This window comes from Oncorhynchus clarkii, chromosome 5, assembly GCF_045791955.1.
Source record: "Oncorhynchus clarkii lewisi isolate Uvic-CL-2024 chromosome 5, UVic_Ocla_1.0, whole genome shotgun sequence".
Taxonomy (NCBI): domain Eukaryota; kingdom Metazoa; phylum Chordata; class Actinopteri; order Salmoniformes; family Salmonidae; genus Oncorhynchus; species Oncorhynchus clarkii.
This window is the reverse complement of record NC_092151.1, coordinates 48302315-48326829: the sequence shown is the minus strand read 5'-3', so window position 1 is coordinate 48326829 and position 24515 is coordinate 48302315. Positions and strand designations below refer to the sequence as shown.

Below are 24515 nucleotides of genomic sequence, written 5' to 3'. Positions count from 1 at the left end.
TTTTTTTAGTTTTACACTCACTTTTTTGTTTGTTGCCTGAAACTAAGAAGTTATTCACTAAACATTCTTGTCACCTTGTGTATCTGGAGAGATCACTTTAAGACTTCTGCCAGTGGTCCTCCCAACAGTCTACAAGGTAGGCAGGAAGACATTTCCGACCCAGCTTCAGTGAGACCAGTCTGTAAGTTGTTATGCATAACTGCACATTACAAGACATTGGGTAGATTTCCATTCAAATTGCGACAGATTTCCATGCAAATATTTCAAAATCAGCATAAAACAATATGCGCATTTTCCGACCATAAATATTTCCAGTGAACAGACTTTTTGTGGATAAAAGGCTGTGCGTGATGACATAGTGTACATAAAAATAACTTTTGCCACACAATTAACAAGTTTAATGGGTTTCCATCGCATCTTTAACTCTACTAATGGTTTTGTCACAAACTGTTGCGTTATATAGCAAATGTTCCAACTCTGGTCTTGGCACATGAGCTCTAGCCAACAGCTAGATGATGAGACTATTATGGGACTATTATGGATAAGAGCGATATTACAGTTGAATTCGGAAGTTTACATACACTTAGGTTGGAGTCATTAAAACTCGTTTTTCAACCACTCCACAAGTTGCTTGATAACAAACTATAGTTTTGGCAAGTCAGTTAGGACATCTACTTTGAGCATGACACAAGTCATTTTCTCAAATTGTTTACAAACAGATTATTTCACTTATAATTCACTGTATCACAATTCCAGTGGGCTAGAAGTTTACATACATGAAGTTGACTGTGCCTTCAAACAGCTTGGAAAATTCCAGAAAATGATGTCATGGCTTTAGAAGCTTCAGATAGGCTAATTGACATCATTTGAGTCAATTGGAGGTGTACCTGTGGATGTATTCCAAGGCCTACCTTCAAACTCTGTGCCTCTTTGCTTGACATTATGGGGAAATCAGCAAAGACCTCAGAAAAAAAATTGTAGACCTCCACAAGTCTGGTTCATCCTTGGGAGTGTAACAGTATAGCTTCCTTGCCTTTCCTCGCCCCTACCTGGGCTCGAACCAGGGACCCTCTGCACACATAGATAACCGCCACCCTCGAAGCATCGTTACCCTTCGCTCCACAAAAGCCGCGGCCCTTGTTCTGAGACTTCAAGGTCTCAGAACGAATGACGTCACCGATTGAAACGCTATTAACGCGCACCCCGCTAACTAGCTAGCCATTTCACATCGGTTACAGGAGCAATTTCCAAACGCCTGACGGTACCACGTTCATTTGTACAAACAGTATTACGCAAGTATAAACAGGGTGGGACCACACAGCCGTCATACCACTCATGAAGTAGACGCGTCCTGTCTCCTAGAAATGAATGTACTTCGGTGCGAAAAGTGCAAATCAATTCCAGAACAACAGCAAAGGACCTTGTGAAGATGCTGGAAGAAACCGATACAAAAGTATCTATATCCACAGTTTAACGAGTCCTATATCGACATAACCTGAAAGGCCGCTCAGCCAGGAAGAATCCACTGCTCCAAAACCGCCATAAAATAGCCAGACTACTGTTTGCAACTGCATATGGGGACAAAGATCGTACTTTTTGGAGAAATGTCCTCTGGTCTGATGAAACAAATATAGAACTGCTTTGTCGCAAATCGGTCTTCCAAATGGACAATGACCCCAAGCATACTTCCAAAGTTGTGGAAAAATGGCTTACGGACAACAAAGTCAAGGTATTGGAGTGGCCATCACAAAGTCCTGACCTCAATCCTATAGCAAATTTGTGGGCAGAACTGAAAAAGCGTGTGCGAGCAAGGAGGCCTACAAACCTGACTCAGTTACACCAGCTCTGTCAGGAGGAATGGGCCACAATTCACCCAACTTATTGTGGGAAGCTTGTAGAAGGCTACTACATTTGACCCAAGTTAAACAATTTAAAGGCAATGCTACCAAATCCTAATTGAGTGTATGTAAATTTCTGACCCACTGGGAATGTGATGAAAGAAATAAAAGCTGAAATAAATCATTCTCTACTATTATTCTGACATTTCACATTCTTAAAATAAAGTGGTGATCCTTACTGACCTAAGACGGACTTTTTACTAGGATTAAATGTTAGGAATTGTGAAAAACTGAGTTTAAATGTATTTGGCTAAGGTGTATGTAAACTTCCGACTTCAACTGTATTTGTCAAACGGCAGCCAAGCATCGATCATCATGTCACCAGAATAAGACCCTCAATATTTATTGGAGTATTTATCAACCTCATCACTTTACACATTCACCATTCAGTGAAGTTCATCATTTATTTAATAATCTCAAAGTATGATGACAAGCGCCCGGCAATGACAAGCGCCCGGCTGAACCACTTCAGTTTGCTGTCTTTTGAGCGTGAACTGACATACATTGGATTATGATGAAATCAGCAACATATTCAACTCAGACTCGCCGTCTGCGCCTTGTGATGTAGGTCACACCTTATGATATGTCTACTAAAGATAAGGTACCATTTTGTAGTACTATTACCCGCCGTGGTATAAATTGTAACATCAAATATAGGCTTGTTTGCCCATCGAGAGTAAAGTGCATCTGAAGATGAGTTTTATGTTGTTGGCAACTGGTATAAAGTTACTTTCCAATTTTAATATGCTGGGATATTTAATTATTTGTATATGTAACGAGGTTCTTCCAAGTACTATGCACAAGTATAAAACTATTCTATTACGAAATAATATATGGTGCATGTCGCAATTTATTTTTTAAATTAATGAGTATAAAAAAATGCTTATCGAAATTTTTCTAGGCCTATACCCCCCCCCCCCCCCCCCCAAAAAAAGAAATTCTGGCTAGGTCCCTGGACCAGACCCCATTCTGGGGACTGCACACAGGTGTTTACAGCCATTAATGGACTGGCATTGGAGCAAGGTACACTGCTTGTGGCACTGGATGTGTGCTTCAAGTCCTATTATGTGTTTGACATTAACTTTCCCACTGTTCCCCAGCATTGTATCAGCTGCCAGGAACAGAATCCCCCACAGTAAGAATGTTGCGAGCATGTCTTTTTTCCACTGAACAGTAGTGTATAAGTGTCCACTCTTGTATGTAGTGTGAGAAGTGACAGGTGCTATTTTAAAAAAAAAGTATATATTCTTGTATATTCTCTGACGTGATGTACAGTGCCTTGCGAAAGTATTCGGCCCCCTTGAACTTTGCGACCTTTTGCCACATTTCAGGCTTCAAACATAAAGATATATTTCAAACTTTTTTAACAAATCAAAAACTGAAAAATTGGGCGTGCAAAATTATTCAGCCCCCTTAAGTTAATACTTTGTAGCGCCACCTTTTGCTGCGATTACAGCTGTAAGTCGCTTGGAGTATGCCTCTATCAGTTTTGCACATCGAGAGACTGACATTTTTTCCCATTCCTCCTTGCAAAACAGCTCGAGCTCAGTGAGGTTGGATGGAGAGCATTTTTGAACAGCAGTTTTCAGTTCTTTCCACAGATTCTCAATTGGATTCAGGTCTGGACTTTGACTTGGCCATTCTAACACCTGGATATGTTTATTTTTGAACCATTCCATTGTAGATTTTGCTTTATGTTTTGGATCATTGTCTTGTTGGAAGACAAATCTCTGTCCCAGTCTCAGGTCTTTTGCAGACTCCATCAGGTTTTCTTCCAGAATGGTCCTGTATTTGGCTCCATCCATCTTCCCATCAATTTTAACCATCTTCCCTGTCCCTGCTGAAGAAAAGCAGGCCCAAACCATGATGCTGCCACCACCATGTTTGACAGTGGTGATGGTGTGTTCAGGGTGATGAGCTGTGTTGCTTTTACGCCAAACATAACGTTTTGCATTGTTGCCAAAAAGTTCAATTTTGGTTTCATCTGACCAGAGCACCTTCTTCCACATGTTTGGTGTGTCTCCCAGGTGGCTTGTGGCAAACTTTAAATGACACTTTTTATGGATATCTTTTAGAAATGGCTTTCTTCTTGCCACTCTTCCATAAAGGCCAGATTTGTGCAATATACGACTGATTGTTGTCCTATGGACAGAGTCTCCCACCTCAGCTGTAGATCTCTGCAGTTCATCCAGAGTGATCATGGGCCTCTTGGCTGCATCTCTGATCAGTCTTCTCCTTGTATGAGCTGAAAGTTTAGAGGGACGGCCAGGTCTTGGTAGATTTGCAGTGGTCTGAAACTCCTTCCATTTCAATATTATCGCTTGCACAGTGCTCCTTGGGATGTTTAAAGCTTGGGAAATATTTTTGTATCCAAATCCGGCTTTAAACTTCTTCACAACAGTATCTCGGACCTGCCTGGTGTGTTCCTTGTTCTTCATGATGCTCTCTGCGCTTTTAACGGACCTCTGAGACTATCACAGTGCAGGTGCATTTATATGGAGACTTGATTACACACAGGTGGATTGTATTTCTCATCATTAGTCATTTAGGTCAACATTGGATCATTCAGAGATCCTCACTGAACTTCTGGAGAGAGTTTGCTGCACTGAAAGTAAAGGGGCTGAATAATTTTGCACGCCCAATTTTTCAGTTTTTGATTTGTTAAAAAAGTTTGAAATATCCAATAAATGTCGTTCCACTTCATGATTGTGTCCCACTTGTTGTTGATTCTTCACAAAAAAATACAGTTTTATATCTTTATGTTTGAAGCCTGAAATGTGGCAAAAGGTCGCAAAGTTCAAGGGGGCCGAATACTTTCGCAAGGCACTGTATGTTTTAAAATGCAGGCAATAGAAATTAATTGTTTGAAATTAGTTGTTTGAAATTCAACATTGTATCTTGATTAGGTGTGTGTAAGAAACAGAGGTGGTGGGATGATAGAGAAGGCAAAATTGAAATTCGGATTAGATTGAGAGAAAAAAAATGACCCAGCTGCTGGGTCAATCCCCAAACCCAATGTGCTGGGTTTACGTCACTACCCAACACGCTGGGTGGTTTTAACCCAGCAATCTAGTCTAATTTATCCAACAGTTGAGTCAAGCGCTCAACCCAAGTTGCTGGGTTAGAAGCAAAACCCAAATCCACTGGGTTGAATTAACCCAATGCTTTGTTTTGTCCAATATTGACCCAGCGCTGGGTTGTCAAAATTACCCAAATTGGGTTATTTTTGGATTGTCAAAATTACCCAAATTGGGTTATTTTTAACCCAGCATTTTTTATAGTAACAATAGTTCATTTTGGGGAAATAATATTGCCATATTAGGCATAACTAAATTTCTACCTTTTAAGATGCCAAAATATGGATTGTTTTCAGTATCCTAATTTTGTTTTGTTTTGTGATTTGTTTTAGTGCATGCATTCAACAAGCTTTGGAGGAAGGACTTTCACAGGGTCACAATCTCCAAAGTTCACTCAAAAAGGCAATAGTTCCGAACTGGGTTTGATTTAGTTTTTGTTTTAATTATTTTTTTAAATAGCTAATTATCTTTTAAACTTCCATTGGTTAATTTATTGCTCAGTTATCACTTGGCTCATGTAAATAATTATTTTGTTATCCCTTTAAACATCCTAAGGTCAATGTCCCCATAGTGTTCACTTCACATTTCTCTCATGTAAATGTTGTAGCTGCATAAAAAGATGAAACATTTTATTTGGGAAATATCCCGTCTGCTATTTTCTTCATTACCATGCTGATGATTTCAAGTTGTATTGGATTTATTTGATCTGTTAAGACATTGAATACACGTTGTTTAGTATATTTACTACATTTAATATGTTTCGTTTTTTTCTCTGTGACGTAAGTTCATTTAAAGTTGTGACTTGGTTTATGTATATACTTTTCAATGTTTAACACACAGTAACCAAAACCCTGATATAATTTCAATATTCGTACTGAGTTTCCCAGAGTTGTTTGCCAGGAGTTCACAAGTTGCAAATTGTCCAAATGTTTGCCAGAAACCGGTTTTCTGTAAGGTAAATATTACCACCACCTTTTTAAAACCATGTCTATTAGGTATGTAACAATTCACATATGAATCGGTCCCGATTAAAATGTTTAAGATTCGACTGACTGCATCTGTACACGGACCCCAAACCGAACCAAATGTAGCATGCATCGGTCAAAAAATCGATTCAAACGTTACGCATCGCGGAGTCACAAAAATGTTTTGCTCTTTTTCTTTTTTTACACCCAATGCGTCCTCCTAAGCATGTAACGTTAACTGTGTTGACAGTCATTGATCTACAAGTCATTGTGCATGCCGAACAACCCTAGGCTATATTAGTTGCCTAGTCAAACTGTGCACTGTGCCCAGTTTCGCACGATGACCAACGCGAGGTAGGTGGCCTGTTCCTGGTCTTGCACATCTGTGTGGCACCCATAACATGTTTTGCATTAGATTAGGCTTTATTAGTTAAGTGACAAGCTATGTAATTTGCTAGGTAATTGTTATATATGCACTGCTGAAAATGCTGTTTTATCAGAATAAAAGTAAGTTACCGGAGACGCAACTCCCATTCAGCTTTAGGCTACCTGCTTAACGGAGTTTACAATAGATTTTATTCAGATTTTTCAGGTTCAACATCAGCAATAGTTTAGGTAAAATCTTAGAAAAAATGGTGCAGTCTAGAACTTGAAAGGGTTATTTGACTGTCCTCTTAGAAGAACCCTTTAAAGAACCATTTTTAGTTCCAGGTAGGTTGGTTCTACCTGGGACCAAAAAGGTTTATCCTATGGGGACAGTCGAAGAACCCTTCTGGAACCATTTTTTAAAGAATAGTTTTGCTTTAAACAATCTTTGTATATTTGGTCATCTTTTGATATACAGTGTATGTATGGTTGATCATTTGCGCGGTGCACTGCATGGCCTACACGGGAGTAGAGAAGAAGCTCACTAAAAACTGACAAACGGTCAAAACCATTTGATTTTGAGATGGGGGTGAAATCCAAAGTTGTACTATATATTCATTGGCTATGCCATTGCTCATTTGTAAATTTGAAATATTGATACCTTACTAGCTCAAACACTTAATTTGCAAAATGACAATTTAATTAGTGGGTGATGGTGATTTCAGAACAAAGTGTGGGGGACAGAAGACAGGCTACATTGTCCTCCCTAGTTTGATAGTGGTAGTGGGGTGTTAGATCCCTAGTGTCCTTTATGACTCAGATCAGGTGCCCACATAGTACATAGATAATTTACACACACACACAGTACATACACCGTATGTATACATGCATAATTTACACACACGTCAAGCTCAGACAGATCCAGCTCAGAGGCCCAGCTCATGAACTCCATCAGCAACAGATTTGAATTTAGAATGGAAATTAATGTGAAATGAATGAATGTGTTTATGCAACAAATGTTAGTGCATCGAACCGAATTGCATTGATTCGTTCTCTACTCAAACGTTTCAAACTAAAATGTATCGTATCGGAGCCCATAAAGTACGTATGGAATCGTCTTGAAAGGGAAATATGCATTTTATTTTCCAAACACAATTCAACACATCACAATTTTTAAACATCATTGTAAGCATCTTTTAACACAAGATTAACACTTAACAAACACTTTTTTCCCTTTTTTTTAACTTATGGGCGAGTTTTCTCTAAATGAGCATTGTTGCACTATTAAAGGTCAATACACTGCATTTCAAACCGTCAAGAATAATCTAATGAATTCAAGGCTTGTAAAATTATACCTAGGATAAATATAAGCCTTCCAGAACCATAAGACCAATTTAATTATTTTATCAATAATCACTGATTTGGCATTCAAGTCTATGAAAATGCTATTTTTGTTACAAACTTAACCAGAAACATGCACAATGCATTTCCACTAATAATGACAAACTTCTGGTAGCAGGCAATATAGAAAACTAACACGGGTATCATAAACAATCTCTCAAGCACAAGCCCACATGCTAGTGAGTAGCCAGCTCATCTTTATATTTCAAGTCTAGCCAACTTTGATCCATTTGCTTGCTAAACAAGGTAGAACTGTTAAACTGTTATAAATACATTGTTCATGTCTCCAACTGTTTGAACAACATAGCCTGTTCACTTTGTTTAGATGTTGAAATCAAGTGGCCTAACTGGATAAGAAGATGCTTATTTCTCAGAATGAGAACGAGTTGCCAATTCCTTATATAAATGTGTCGATTTATACTCATTGCACATTTATAAAACACAGACTAGACAACTAGAATGTAGTTAAGGTAGTCCATCCCTGTTTGCTTCCGATTTGTTCCATGAGACCTGTTACCAGAATATTAACAAATGCTAACAAGTACTAGCAAATTCCCATAGCAGGTGCTGGCAAAATGCTAACAAGTACTAGCAAATTCCCATAGCAGGTGCTGGCTAAATGTTAACAAGTACTAGCAAATTCCCATAGCAGGTGCTGGCTAAATGCTAACGAGTGCAAACAAACTAATTGCAAGGATGTACAACCCAGTTCATAAAGTTATACAAATATCTCAAAGGCTACTCAGTTTTCTGCACGCACAAAACAAATATTACTAAACAGCAGGGATCTTAATCCAAGAGGGGATTTTCTCTGACTGCTCTTAACAAGAGGCCACTTAAATAGCAAGTTAGCAAACCAAATACACAGCTGGGTAAACTGCTTTATCTTTATCTATTAACCTAGTTCAAATATAATAATATAAAAAAAAAACTCTAGTTCGGATGGTTTGGCAATTCATACCATGGATATTTCAAAACACCCCGATATACAGTTGGCTCCAAAATTACTGGCTCTGCACAAACAATACTTTTAAAAAATGTGAACAATATAATAATAGAGAAACTCAAAATACCAACATGTGAGAAATACTGTACTTTATTCATGTTTCAATGGAACCACCAAAATGATTTATTGATTTAATTTAAAAAATCAATGTCCTCCAAATCAAGGTTTCATAATTATTGGCACTCATTTAGTGCTTAGTGCAACTACCTCTGGCAAGGAGCATGGAGTCTATGCAGATCCTTTCAAGATCCTTCACATTCTTGGGTTTGAGCTTATCAACTGCCCTCTTTAACTCAGCCCACAGGTTTTCTATTGGATTAAGGTCCGGCGACTGAGATGGCCATGGCAGAACATTGATTTTGTTGGATCTTGAGGTATGTTTTGGGTCATTGTCTTGTTGGAAAAGACGCCACCAAGGCCTGCAATTCTTTCTCAGTGATTATTGGGGATTTTGTTACTTCTCTCACCATCCTCCCTATCCTGGAGGGATTTGCATTTGTGTCCTCTACCCGTGAGGTTAACTGTTCCATATCTTTTGATTTTTTAAATAATTGCCCTGACAGTGCTCAGTGGTATATTCAATCATTTGTGTATCTTCTTGCCGTTACCAGATTTATGAAGGTCTATGACCATCTGTCTCTTTTGAACTGCCAGTTCTTTTGTTTTCTTCATGGTGTTGGATGACAAAGGGACATTGCATGCGTTACCATGTTTTTATACCCTAGTGAAACAGGAAGTGATGTAATGGCTCAATATAGTTCCTTAACACTTTTATATAAACTTAAATAAGTGGAATTTAATTCCTGGTTTAATTTTGGTAGATGTTATTTACTATAATCTTTAAGGTTGCCATTAATTGTGAAATTCTCACATGTTAGTATTTTGAGTTTCTCTCTATAGTATTGTTGGTGCATTGCCCATCAGAGGTGCCAGTAATTTTGGAGCCCACTGTACAGTACCCAACCCTACACATGTATTTATGCATGAATAGTTTAAAATGTGTATATTGTATCGGGAAACTCCACAAATTCACTTTTAAAAAGGCACACCTGTTAATTGAAATGCATTCCAGGTGACCTCATGAAGCTGGTTGAGAGAATGCCGAGAGTGTGGAAAGGGTGGCTACTTTGAAGAATCTCAAATATAACATATATTTTGATTTGTTTAACACTTTTTCGGTTACTACATGATTCCATATGTGTTATTTCATAGTTTTGATGTCTTCACTATTTTTCTACAATGTAGAAAATAGTAACAATTTTTTTTAAAAACTGGAAGGAGTAGGTGTGTCAACTTTCGACTGGTACAGTACTTTTGTATTTTATATATACAATTACAGTACCATTTTCAATGAACAAATAAGGTTTTATATGCAAGATGGTTAAATAAAGAGCAAAATTATTGATTATTATTATTTGTGCCCTTGTCCTGTAAGAGCTCTTTGTCACTTCCCACGAGCTGGGGTGTGACAAAAACGAATTCTTATGTTTAATAAATGTATGTGGCAGACTTACAATGATGGCAAAAAACAACATTTGCTGACCCTGTTTCTAGAGGGGGTACGCAGCTGGAGGTTGAATGTTTGAAGGGTACGGGACTATAAAAAGCTTGGGAACCACTGCCTTAAACGATCAATCGAGTAGGGTAGGAGCAAACATGCTAAACATATATTGTTTCTCCCCTGTGTGTACAGAGTTCCCACATACCATTAATTGATTCCCTGATGATGGCCTACACAGTGGAGATGATCAGCATAGAGCAGGTGGTAGGCTGCGTCAAACGCTTCTCCACCTTCAGCGCCTCCAAGGAGCTGCCCTTTGACCTGGAGGACGCCATGGTCTTCTGGATCAATAAGGTGAGCCGTGCGTGCGTCAGGGTTTCCGTTAGGAAAATGTGTCACCGGACATTTGACCGGCAACATTTTAATTTATCGGACATTTAAGAAATTTACCGGATCCATATGCATTGGGTGCGTAACCTGATCACGGCGTCCACCCACGGTGCTCAGAATGACAGAAATTACATTTAGAATATGGTCATTCATATTAACCGAGCATGCAAGTCGAGGATGCAACGATGTGCGGTCCTTCTTACTGAATTCTGATAACTACTTTTTTACTTTTCCTCAGCCAACACGACAAGTAACCAACGGCAAAATCACTAGCCTATGTCATTCTACTATAGTAGAAAAGTTTAGGCTACCTGTTCTATTGGTCAGCTTGTCGAGAAATAAATAGCCTATTCCAAACAGACTCGGGGACAGTTGTGGGACGATAGATCCCAAATTCATATAACCAGTAGGCCTACAATAGTTTACGTTCTTTTTTTTTTTTTTATACTTTGAAAAACAATGAGTCTGATGCAAAAGATCAGAATGTTTAGCTTAAAATATTTATAAACGTATTTCTTCACATTATAAGCGCATTAATATGCTAAAGGCAGTAGGCTGCGTGCAAATGTTTGTTCCAAAGTGCAATTAGCAGGAAAACACTTATCAAAAGGACACTGCACCTGAGAACTGTTTCATGTGACCGAGATGAAAATATCTGTTAGAAATTTAGAAAGAGAGGAGATCTAATGGGCTACTTTGAAGCATGGTAAGACATGTCTTGTGTATTAAAACGTTAAAGCTTTCAAACAATTAAGTATATGTTTTCTAAATGCATACTGCCTCCAGCTCATTGGAAAAGGGGGATACCTAGTCAATTGTACAACTGAATGCATTTAACCCAACCCTTCTGAATCAGAGAGGTGCGGGGGGCTGTCATAATCGACATCCACGTCTTCGGTCCACGTGGAACAGTGGGTTAACTGCCTTGCTCAGGGGCAGAACGACTGCAGTGGTATGTGACGCGCTGATGACGCGCTAATGAAGCCTGCCTTCCGTTGCCGTTTGATGCCACTTTCAAAACAACTGGGAACTCGCAAATCTCTGATTTCAGTGCGTTCAAGTCAACTGGTCATCCAACTCGGAATTCTAACTCTTTCTAGAGCTCCGACCTGAAGATTACTGATGTCATGATTTGACCTCATATTTTTCAGTTCCCAGTTGTCTTGAAAGCACCACAATTTTGTGCTGTCTTGACAGATTTTCCACTCAAAGCCTCTGTATCTGTATGCTGTAAGCGTGTGATAAATAAGATCATGACGAATATACTGTACACGCGCAAATTTAATTCCACTAAATTAAGAAAATTAACCGCTAAGCATGACCAGTCAAATGTATTTACATTTCCAAAAATGAATAGGCTAAAAAGCATTATTATGCAACAGGAATTTCTTCTCCCAGACTGTTGGCTGGCGGCAATTTTATTTTTCAGGTTTTCTATTATTTTATCGGACAAAAGCCTGCTATTGTGTGAGTGTGAGAAAGCGGGACTATGTGTGTAGTTTACTGACCCTTTTCTGTCTCCCAGGTGAATATGAAGATGAAGGAGATCGCAGAGAAAGAGAGCAAAATCAAGCCGCATCTGCTAGAGTCTCCCAGCCACCAAAAGGTATTCTTGCGTTTTCCCCTCGCTGTCTCGCACGCTCACTCTCGCTGTCTTTTTCACTCTCGCGCGAGCCATCTCTCGTGTTCTTTCAATTTAAACGGCTATTTTGGCACTATCTGCATTTCTTTCATTTTTTTCTCACGATTTCTTTCATTTTCACTCACCCTCACTTTCTCTCTCTTCAATTTCTTATTACCATCCCTCAGTGTTCACATACCATTGCTAAGGCGCGGACAGGCTCCCTACCTACCTCTACCCTCTCCCTAAAACAATGTGTGCCTTTAATTGTTTGTAACAGGAAATGTTGGTGTTAGCAGCCCTGGATACTGTTTCTGGGGCCTCTAGTTACAGCACCCAGCCAAATAAAAAAACCTGGGTGAAACACTACATTTTAGGTTGATGTTATAATTAACATGAGCATTTCCATGTCAGCCTGTATTTTTCTGGTCCCTGTATTGGCCTGTTACGATCAACTCTAAATGTTTGATTTGAACCTTCTTAGAGACCCTATTCTCCCAATATAGTGCACTACTTTAGACCTTAGCCAATAAAAGTAGTTCACTATACAGGCTAATAGTGTTATTTTGAGATGCTACCCATAGTCTAACCATGAAGTGTGGACCTGATCTCTTCCTGTCACTGCATCTGACCTTTAAACTGTCTGCTGCTCTTCCTGTTTGTCTCCATAAACTCCTCACCCCCTGTCTCTTGAATACTTAGTCTCCCTCCAAATGTTACTGGAAGCTTGTACCTGTAAGTGGAAATGACTACAGCTTCTGCTATTGTGTGTGTCTCAGGTTTTCATTAGCTGCCAATTGCGGCTTTTGGCCCCAAAAATTATATAAGAAGCCGATAAATAAAACTTTTGTTGGCCAAAATGACCAGGATAAATAAAATCCCAATGCAAATGCTAAATATTGCTTTTTCTTCATTGATGGAAATACCAGTCAATGTAAATGCCTTTGACCATCATGTTTATTGGTCTATAGTTTAATTTGCATAATTGAGTGGAATGAAATTAGCCTGTGTGTATTTTTGTTAGTGAACATGTATCTTATTTACCAACACAACTATCACACACAGCATACAGAGCCTATTCCTCTACTGGTTTGTTGCTGGAGTTAAACATGTGCTTTTGCAAGACCATTCATAGCGCAACAATTCTTAATACAATCCTGTGTTTAAAACATTTTCGGTGCACGACTAAAAATAGCTACTATTTTTATTTCTCAACTAGTCATTTAAGTGCGACTCCCATTCACCATTCAAGTGTCAGAGCTTCACACACTACTTTACAATGTGAGCTGGAGGCAGTATGCATTTTGAAAACATACTTCATTGTTTAAAATCTGAATGTATTATTTCATATTATAAGTTATGTCTTACCTTGCTTCAAAGTAGCCTATAGGCAAAATCCGACCATGGAAACGCGGAGGCAATTAAAATAACACTTCATAGGCGGCGCGTGAGTTTCAAATTTGGAGAAGCTTACAATTTATCCTACCATTTCTACATGCCAGTTATGATTTTCAAATGCGCATTTTCGTGGAACAGTTTCATTTAAATCAGAATGTTTTCATTTCTCAAAATCATTGTTACATGGTTAATCATAAAAATGGGAATTAAAATTATACAAATCTAAAAGTTCAAATTAAACTAATGTGAGAGCACCAGCCTCAGCCATATGGACACATTGATACACCGTGATCAATTGCCGGCTAAAGAAATTAGTGCATGGAACTCATAGCCTATAGGCCAATGCAGCAGTAGGCCTATAGTTGCTCTTTCAAGATTAGTGATTATCGAAGGGAGATTGTTGGAAAGATTTTTAAAATAGGTTTTTATTTCACCTTTATTTATCCAGGTAGGCTAGAACAAGTTCTCATTTATAACTGCGACCTGGCCAAGATAAAGAAAAGCAGTGTGACACAAACAACACAGAGTTACACATGGAATTAACAAACATACAGTCAATAATACAATAGAGAAAGTCTATATACAGTGTGTGCAAATGAGGTAGGATAAGGGGGGTGAGGAAATAAATAGGCCATAGTGGCGAAATTATTACAGTATGGCAAATTAAACACTGGGGTGATAGATGTGCAGAAGATGAGTGTGCAAGTAGTGGTACTGGGGTGCAAAGGAGAAAAATAAATAAAATGAATAACAATATGGTGATGAGGTAGTTGGATGGGCTATTTACAAGTGGGCTATGTACAGGTGCAGTGATCTGTGAGCTGCTCTGACAGCTGGTAGTTAAAGCTAGTAAGGGAGATATGAGTCTCCAGCTTCAGGGATTTTTGTAGTTTGTTCCAGTCATTGGCAGCAGAGAACTGGAAGGAAAGGCGGCCGAAGGAGGAATTGGCTTTGGGGGGCTTACTGTGAGGAACTATAGTTTTAATAAATCATTCGCAATGGATGTTAAAAAAAAACACTTTCCTACATTTCCGTGCAGCAGGCCAGGTACTTCTATGCATGCTCAGGCACGCGCGCTCCGTCAACATTATCAGGACAGAGAAGCCAGACACATGCCCATTGCTCACATGGAGCATTCCAAACAAAATAAAAAAATTTGCATGTAAATGATGGTTATTTCTCACTAGTGTAGCAGGTTGTGAACTCTGTAAACAGTGTTTCCATTGAGAATGGTAAATGACTAAGACATGCATTAACAGAAATAAATGTAACCAAGTAACATGGATTAACGGTACATATACTACTGGTGACCTATGTAATTGAGAATTGATTAAACAGTTTTATCGAACGCGATCAATTCACATAATGAAACAATGAATGTGCAAGAATTGGCAGGAGACAGCTGAGCCATTCTGGAGAGGGACTTGCCTATATCTTTGACATGCAGCCCTCCCCTTCTTCTTGTCTCAACATTTGAAATTATACTCAAGACACATTATCTTCACACATACACTGAACACAAATATAAACGCAACATCTCCAAAAGTTACAGTTCATATAAGGAAATCAATGGATCGATGCAGTCATACACACACGTCGATCCAGAACATTCCCAAACATGCTCAATGGGTGACATGTCTGGTGAGTATGCAGGCTATGGAAGAACTGGGACATTTTCAGCTTCCAGGAATTGTGTACAGATCCTTGCGACATGGGTTTCATACTGAAACATGAGGTGATGGTGGCGGATGAATGGCACCACAACGGGCTTCAGGATCTCATCATGATATCTCTGTGCATCGAAATCGCCATCGATAAAATGCAATTGTGTTCATTGTCCATATCATATGCCTGCCCATACCATAACCCCACTGCCACCATGGGGGGCACTCTGTTCACAACGTTGACATCAGCAAACCGTTCATCCACATCTGCCCAGTTCAGTTGAAACTGGGATTAATCCGTGAAGAGCACACTTCTCCAGCGTGCCAGTGGCCATCGAAGGTTATCATTTGCACACTGTAGTCGGTTACAACGTCGAACTACAGTCAGGTTGAGACCCTGGTAAGGACGAAGAGCACGCAGATGAGCTTCCCTGAGACGGTTTCTGACAGTTTGTGCAGAAATTCTTTGCTTGTGCAAACCCACAGTTTCATCAGCTGTCTGGGTGGCTGGTCTTAGACGATCCCGCAGGTGAAGAAGCCAGACGTGGAGGTCCTGGGCTGGCGGAATTACACGAGGTCTGCAATTGTGAGGCCGGATGGATGTACTAGCAAATTCTCTAAAACGACATTGGAGGATTATGGTAGAGAAATTAACATTAAATTCTCTGGCAACAGCTGTGGTGGACATTCCTGCAAACAGGATGCCAATTTGCACTCTCCATCAATAATTGAGACATCTGTGGCATTGTGTCGTGTGACAAAACTGCACATTTTAGTGGCCTTTTATTGTCCCCAACACAAGGTAATGTGTAATGTATGTAATGATCGTGCTGTTTAATAAACTTCTTGATATGCCACACCTGTCAGGTGGATGGATTATCTTGTCAAAGGAGAAATGCTCACTCACAGGGATGTAAAACGCATTTGTGCACAAAATTGTAAATAAATAAGCTTTTTGTGCATAAGGAAAATTTCTGTGATCTTTTATTTCAGCTCATGAAATATGGGTCCAAACATTTTACATTTTGTGTTAATATTTTTATTAATATCTTTTCTCTGACAGCTAAAACTCAATAATCAAGGTTTATACAAATCGCTGTTGAAAACTAAATATTAGTCTAAAAGAAATGTGAGATGTCGAGATGCTTTTTATAGTGGATATCAAGTTTATACATTCCCTGCCTGGGCTGATGAGACAGTGTATTGCCGCAGTCAGATAGAACAGAGTAAATAGGCAATTTAACATCATATATTTAGCTGGTGGTAACTTGTGGAATAGACACCTTCTGGAATGTGCTTTTAGCCAATCATCATTCAGGATTAGACCCACCAGTTGTATAAAATTTGATAGACAACACTAACTAGAGGTGGAACGATAAACCAAAAATTACCAACACCTACATTGCCCTCTTACCGAAGCAATTTTGCTTACATTGGTAATGTTGGCAGTTAGGCTACACAACGTTCCTGCTTAAACCATTATTTGGTGTCTGGGCTTTAGAAGCTTCTGATAGGCTAGTTGACATAATTTGAGTCAATTGGAGGTGTACCTGTGGATATATTTCAAGGCCTACCTTCAAACTCAGTGCCTCTTTGCTTGACATCATGGAAAAATCAAAAGAAATCAGCCAAGACCTCAGAAAAAAAATGGTTGACCTGCACAAGTCTGGTTCATCCTTGGGAGCTATTTACAAACGCCTGAAGGTACCACGTTCATCTGTACAAACAATAGCACGCAAGTATAAACACCATGGGACCACTCAGCCGTCATACCGCTCAGGAAGGAGACCCGTTCTGTCTCCTAGAGATGAACGTACTTTGGTGTGAAAAGTGCAAATCAATTCCAGAACAACAGCAATGGACCTTGTGAAGATGCTGGAGGAAACAGGTACAAAAGTATCTATATCCACAGTAAAACGAGTCCTATATCAACATAACCTGAAAGGCCGCTCAGCAAGGAAGAAGCTATAAATCGCCATAAAAAAGCCAGACCACTGTTTGCAACTGCACATGGGGACAAACTTCATACTTTTTGGAGAAATGTCCTCTGGTCTGATGAAACAAAAATAGAACTGTTTTAACATAATGACCATCCTTATGTTTGGAGGAAAAAGGGGGAGGCTTGCAAGCCGAAAAACACCATCCCAACCGTGAAGCACGGGGGTGGCAGCATCATGTTGTGGGGGTGCTTTACTGCAGGAGGGACTGGTGCACTTCACAAAATAGATGGCATCATGAGGGAGGAAAATTATGTGGATATATTGAAGCAACATCTCAAGACATCAGTCAGGAAGTTAACGCTTGTTCGCAAATGGGTCTTCCAAATGGACAATGACCCCAAGCATACTTCCAAAGTTATGGAAAATGGCTTAAGGACAACAAAGTCAAGGTATTGGAGTGGCCATCACAAAGCCCTGACCTCAACCCTATAGAAAATTTGTGGGCAGAACTGAAAAGGCGTGTGCGAGCAAGGAGGCCTACAAACCTGACTCAGTTACATCAGCTCTGACAAAATTAATCCAACTTATTGTGGGAAGCTTGTGGATTCTACCCGAAATGTTTGACCCAAGGTAAACAATTTAAAGGCAATGCTACCAAATAGTAAGTGAGTGTAAGTAAACTTCTGACCCACTGGGAATGTGATGAAAGAAATAAAAGCTGTTAGAAATCATTCTCTCTACTATTATTCTGACATTTCACATTCTTAAAGTAAAGTGGTGATACAAACTGACTGAAAACAGGGACTTTTTACTTGGATTAAATGTCAGGAATTGTGAAAAACTGAGTTTTTAAATGTATTTGGCTAAGGTGTATGAACTTCCGTCTTCAACTGTAATTGAGACGATGCTCCAGCGGTAGCCTGGGCAGTCGCTAGTGTGCGCTATGGATCTCCACTATCGTATGGGCTTGATGTGCACAGCCTGTAATACACTTCTGTATGCCTAGTTTCCCTGTTTTCTCTACCTTCTTGCCATTCAATCTGGTTGAGGAGGAAAGCCTTTACAGCCTGAATGGAGAATGTGTTTTATGCACATTTATGCAAGTGTATTACTGGCTGTACACATCAAGCACAGATGATCCATAGCGCCCACTAGCGGCTGCCCACTCTATGCCAGCGGAATAAAGCGGACCTCCCCATTTGCGGTAAATACATAGTGGCCTAAATATGGCCTACAAATGGAACGTTTTTGTAGGATATTACATTTACTGTTGGATCAATTGCATGGCTATCTAGCAACAATGTCTTATTTAGAGTTAGCTATCTAGTTAATGTGTTTTGAGTTCCACTTCCTCAGTTGGCAAATGATGTAGCATATAAGTATAGCCTAGGCCAATATGCACAAAAAACATGCAGGCAAATTAATTTCGATACAGCCAAAAATATATCAGATTTTTCTGGATCCTATTTTGACGTGTTATGCATCAAAGTGAACCCGAGTGGCGCAGCATTCTAAGACACTGCATCTCAGTGCAAGAGGCGTCACTATAGTACCTGGTTCGAATCCAGGCTGTATCACATCCGCCATAGGGCGGTGCACAATTGGCCCGTCTGGGTTTGGCTGGAGAAGGCTGTCATTGTAAATAAGAATTTGTTCTTAACTGACTTGCCTGCCTAGTTAAAGGTTCAATAAAAATGAAGGTATCAGATGAAATACCTAACTTCAAACATGTCTTACCTGGCACTGGAAAAAGTCAGTCTAGAGCCCTTCCATTTAGCTATCTTGCTTCAAAGCTTTGCCATTTGATACCTGATTTTATTAGACTTTTTGTCTAATAATGTTCTAATGTTATAGCATAGTACCACCAGGTGAGCTACTGGGTGTGGAGGCTTTTGTTCCAGCCCTACTCTAACACACCAGATTCTACAAATCAACTGCTCAACAGGACATTGTTAAGCTGACTCAGGTGTGTTTGAGCAGGGCTGGATCAAAAGCCTGCACAGCCAGTGGCCTAGCTCCCTGCATGGAGAGTTGACCACATGTTTTATACAGTAACCGTGCTGTATATTTGACTTTAAGGTGTTTTTTCCCAGTGGTATTGTTATGGTATTGAGTATCATTATACTAGCTAATGATTAACCCATTGGGGTAGCCTAAACAAATGCAGAAAGGCAACCCCATCCTTCAGCCATCTTTAACTTTGCCGCAAACATTTCGGGTAGCCTTCCACAAGCTTCCCACAATAAGTTGGGTGAATGTTGGCCCAATCCTCCTGACAGAGCTGGTGTAACTGAGTCAGGTTTGTAGTCCTCCTTGCTCGCACACGCTTTTTCAGTTCTGCCCATTTTCTATGGGATTAAGGTCAGGGCTTTGTGATGGCCACTCCAATACCTTGACTTTGTTGTCCTTAAGCCATTTTGACACAACTTTGGAAGTATGCTTCCATTTGCGACCAAGCTTTAACTTCCCGACTGATGTCTTGAGATGTTGCTTCAATATATCCACATAATTTTCTTGCCTCATGATGCTATCTACTTTGTGAAGTGCACCAGTCCCTCCTGCAGCAAAGCACCCCCACAACATGATGCTGCCACCCCCGTGCTTCACGGTTGGGATGGTATTCTTCGGCTTTCAGGCCTCCCCATTTTTCCTCCAAACTTAACGATGGGCATTATGGCCAAACAGTTCTATTTTTGTTTCATCAGAACATAGGACATTTTTCCAAAAAGTACGATCTTTGTCCCCATGTGCAGTTGCAAAACGTAGTCTGGCTTTTTTATGGCGGTTTTGGAGCAGTGGCTTCTTCCTTGCTGAGCGGCCTTTCATGTTATGTCGATATAGAACTCTTTTTACTGTGGATATAGATACTTTTGTACCCGTTTCCTCCAGCATCTTCACAAGGTCCATTGCTGTTGTTCTGGAATTGATTTGCACTTTTCACACCAAAGTACGTTCATCTATAGGAGACAGAACGCGTCTCCTTCCTGAGCGGTATGACAACTGCGTGGTCCCATGGTGTTTATACTTGCGTACTATGTTTTTGTACAGATGAACGTGGTACCTTCAGGCATTTGGAAATTGCTCCCAAGGATGAACCAGACTTGTGGAGGTCTACAATGTTTTTTTTCTGAGGTCTTGGCTGATTTCTTTTGATTTTCCCATGATGTCAAGCAAAGAGGCACTGAGTTTGAAGGTAGGCCTTCAAACATTCAATTGACTCAAATGATGTCAATTAGCCTATCAGAAGCTTCTAAAGCAATGACATCATATTCTGGAATTTTCCAAGCTGTTAAAGGCACAGTCAACTTTGTGTATGGTAACTTCTGACCCACTGGGATTGTGATACAGTGAATTATAAGTGAAATAATCTATCTGGAAAGAATTTTTGGAAAAATGACTTGTGTCAAGCACACAGATGTCCTAACCGACTTGCCAAAACTATAGTTTGTTAACAAGAAATTTGTGGAGTGGAGGAACAACGAGTTTTAATGACTCCAATCTAAGTGTTTGTGAACTTCCTACTTCAACTGTATATTGTGATTGGACCATAAATGTGGAAAAAAATCTAGAAATCTTTTTAGGCCATACTGGTCGCATATCTCTACTCTTGTAGAAGAGCTTATTGTAAGGGTCAGTGTTATCTGTGTAGCTTACATAATGAATGCGATAGCTACTTACTCTGTCACTGATTCCTGGCTGTTGGTGTGGTGGTAGTTTTGTTGTTCTTGCTGTGCTCTTCTTGGCATGCAACTTCTGCTGATGACTTAACAAACAAACAAAGCAGAGCTCCTCAAATTACCTTCTAAGTCCATGCAGAGAGGAGGATCGTGATCTCAACTGTCTCTGGCCCAGGATAAACTCAGAGAGCTGAACAGAGCTATTTAAATCTGCTGTATCACTGGCACGAGCAGGCTGCCAAGAAGACACCCACTACAGTGGATTGATTGTGTGTGTGTGTGTGTGTGTGTGTGTGTGTGTGTGTGTGTGTGTGTGTGTGTGTGTGTGTGTGTGTGTGTGTGTGTGTGTGTGTGTGTGTGTGTGAGTGAGTGAGGACTGTTCATCCCACACAGGCTGTGTGTGTGCATTGTGTGTGAGAAGGACTGTTCATCCCAAACAGGCTGACCCAGTCCTTGCCCCTGTCTGACCTCTGACCCATTTCTGTGTGTGTAGGTGCGATACCGTAGAGACAACCTCTCTGGCCGGCAGCTCCAGCACTTCCCCATGCTGGATGACCTCATGAAGGACATGTGTGATGGCACCGCTCTGCTGTCAGTGGTGCACTTCTACTGCCCCGAATGTATGAGGCTAGAGGGTAGGTTGTCTTCTAACTGCCTTGAACTTATGAGTTCAGAGGTATCAAGCATACCGGATCCGGCCTGCGAGCCGATTCAATGCTGGTGGTTTGAGTAAAAAAAGTATAACTCAATCTACATTTAAATTACTACAACCTAATAGAAACTGTGTAGAGATGATAATAGACCTGTATAAAGTCTCTTCACTTGAATCATCAAAGCGCCAAGCATTGAACTTTTAAAAAAGGATGGTTAGAGGACAATTTTATGCAAATTTTGACAGCAAGGAAGTATTGCCTATTTTCAGTGCGGCCCTCTGGACCTCGGTGAAGACCGAATGCATCCCACGGGGAAAAATTAGTTACACGCCCCTGGGCTAGAGGGCACCCAAAGGAGGACGGAAAATGGGTGTCGTCCGGCTACACCATGGTGCTACCTCAAAGAGTACTGTTGAGGCTACTGTAGACCTTCATTGCAAAACAGTGTCTCAGCGATTAACTTTTTAAACTTCTCACTCTATTCTAAATATGCATCATTCTGGTTTTAGATCTGGACATAGCACTGTTTCAGCCACTATGCTTGTTTAATGTGATGTGGTAAATTGCCTAGATCATAAAAAACATTGTCCTGCCCTATTTATAGACCTTTCCAATGCATTTGACATAATATTCATCTGTACGCAGATGATATGGTTATGTAAGCCATCGCACCGACTGTTGACCAAGCTATGTTAGAGCTGCAATCGGAATTTGTTGCATTACAGAAATCCCTTGTTGATTTAAAACTTGTACTTAATGCGGGAAAAACAAAATATATGTTCTCTAATTCACAGACAAATCTCTCAGATGGGCTACATATTAAATAATCGAATGGCTCTCTCATCGAGCTGGTTCCCGCCTATAAATATCTGGGCGTCTGAATTGATAAAGGTCTAATGTTTAAAAAACAAACAAATTGTGATGTGATAGTTAAAAAGCTAATTTAAAATGTGCTTATTTTTTAGTAATAGATCTTGCCTCTCCATGAACAGAAGGAAGCAGATTGTGCAGTCAACTTTCCTGACAGTTCTTGACTCTGGTGACACCATTTACCAGAATTCAGCAGCCACTACTCTTAAACCTTTGTATGCCGTCTACCGTAGCGCCCTTCGTTTTATCACAGGTGACAGGTTTAATACTCACCACTGCATCCTGTAGCAGAAGGTCGCCTGGACCTCACTAAAGTTCCGTAGATCACTTCATTACTTTCTTCTTGTTTACAAAGCTCTGCTCCACAAGCTTCCAACATACTTCACTTCCCTATTTACTAAAATAAATATGAGATACCAAACACATTCACAGGGTTGGTTCTTGAGGTTCCGCTTGTCTCCACAAAGTTTGGTAAATTCACCTTTAGATTTAACGCACTGCAGTTATGGAATACCTTACAAAACAAATTGCACCTGAATTCCTGGGTGCTGATAGGGTAGTTTAAAACGCTCTTATTAAATTAAATGTGCAATTGTTTCAATTTATTATTTATTATAAGTTGTTGTAATAACCTGATGTAATGTAATTGTTAGGGATGCGCAATATTTTTATTTTTTTACCTTTATTTAACTAGGCAAGTCAGTTAAGAACAAATTCTTATTTTCAATGACGGCCTAGGAACAGTGGGTTAACTGCCTGTTCAGGGGCAGAACTACAGATTTGTACCTTGTCAGCTCGGGGGTTTGAACTTGCAACCTTCCGGTTACGAGTCCAACGCTAGGCTACCCTGCCTAGTGGTGAACATATTGGAATCGGACGATATTAGCTAAAAATGCCAACATCGGTATCAGCCCGATGTCTAGTTTAACGCCGATGTTAAAAACCGATGTCAAAGCTACCGTGCATACCTATATAACGTAGGAAGGAAGGAAGCAGATTGACATGACGTAATGAAGCCACGTAAAATTTTGCTTTACACGTGCAACACAGCATTCCTAACCTAGTCCACACAATGTCTGCTGTGTGGATCGAGCAGTCATTTGAAAGGGTAAGAAAATTTCAGCGAGACAGCTCAAAAGCGAAATCCATTAAAGCCAAGACAATGGAATTCATTGCCCTTGACAATCAAGCGTTCTCTGTCGTGGGACTGGTCGAGCACTGGTACACACTACCAAGTTAGCTATTTTTCAGATGTTGCCCTACACGAGTTGCACAGTAATAGCGTCACTGTTATTAGCTTCACGGCATACATACTATGGAATGCCATTTGGGTCTTTGCATGTCAAAAAAATACAGTAGCACTGTCAAAGCTGTTCAAAAAACATCTGCAAACAAGCAAACACTGGCCAAGAACGATGTGTTTACAATACCGCCATGGTAATAAAGCAACTTCTGGGGTAGCTAGCTTTAGCGGTACCTAGCTAGCACCAATACAACGAGCCTGAAAACAATGACCAGTAGAAACTGCAGTCATTTTCATTATTCTTAGCAAGGATTTAGGAATCCTTGTGAGTACTTATTAGCTAGTTTGCAACTTGTTGTTCGCCTATTGAAATTGAACTTCAGTTCATGAAAATAAATAGCTAGCCAGCTACTTAACCCTGTTGCCCAGAGCTAATGTTATAAGCAGCCAGCTAGCTTCATCTGGCTAGTGAGGCTCGACCGGACTGGGTTATGTGTTGTGAAGCTGCACAATCTGCTTCCTTTTCCTTTTCACAATCTGCTTCCTTTTGTTCATGGAGAGGCCAGATCTATTCCTAAAAAATAAGCCTGTTTTAAATCTTAGATTTTTAACTATCACATCACAATTTTTTTTTTTTTTACGTTAGACCTTTATCAATCCAGACGCCCAGCTAGCTAACTATAGCTACTGAAACAGATTATGTCAGTTTGCTATGTTTTTGGGGAAGAACATTGTTTGCAACCTTGAGCTAGCTAGCTTTTTTTTATGACTAGCACTGTAGGTGCGCGATACAACTTTACCAGCATCATAGAATATGTATTGATGAATCGTTGTGACATATGAAA

At 39.9% G+C, this 24515-nt stretch overlaps 1 protein-coding gene across 3 annotated transcripts in view; it reads left to right on the top strand.

Annotated features, from left to right (window-relative positions):
* LOC139408954 (calmodulin-regulated spectrin-associated protein 1-B-like) overlaps positions 1-24515 on the top strand; it is a 141152-nt gene that overhangs the window by 69777 nt on the left and 46860 nt on the right. For 2 of the 3 annotated variants that reach the window (XM_071153482.1, XM_071153481.1), the window contains exons 4-6: positions 10407-10568; positions 12130-12210; positions 21398-21539. In XM_071153482.1, the coding sequence (XP_071009583.1) occupies positions 10407-10568; positions 12130-12210; positions 21398-21539 (385 nt within the window). Of the gene's footprint in view, positions 1-10406; positions 10569-12129; positions 12211-21397; positions 21540-23264; positions 23536-24515 lie in introns of those variants that run through there. The other variant, XM_071153483.1, reaches the window with a different exon arrangement.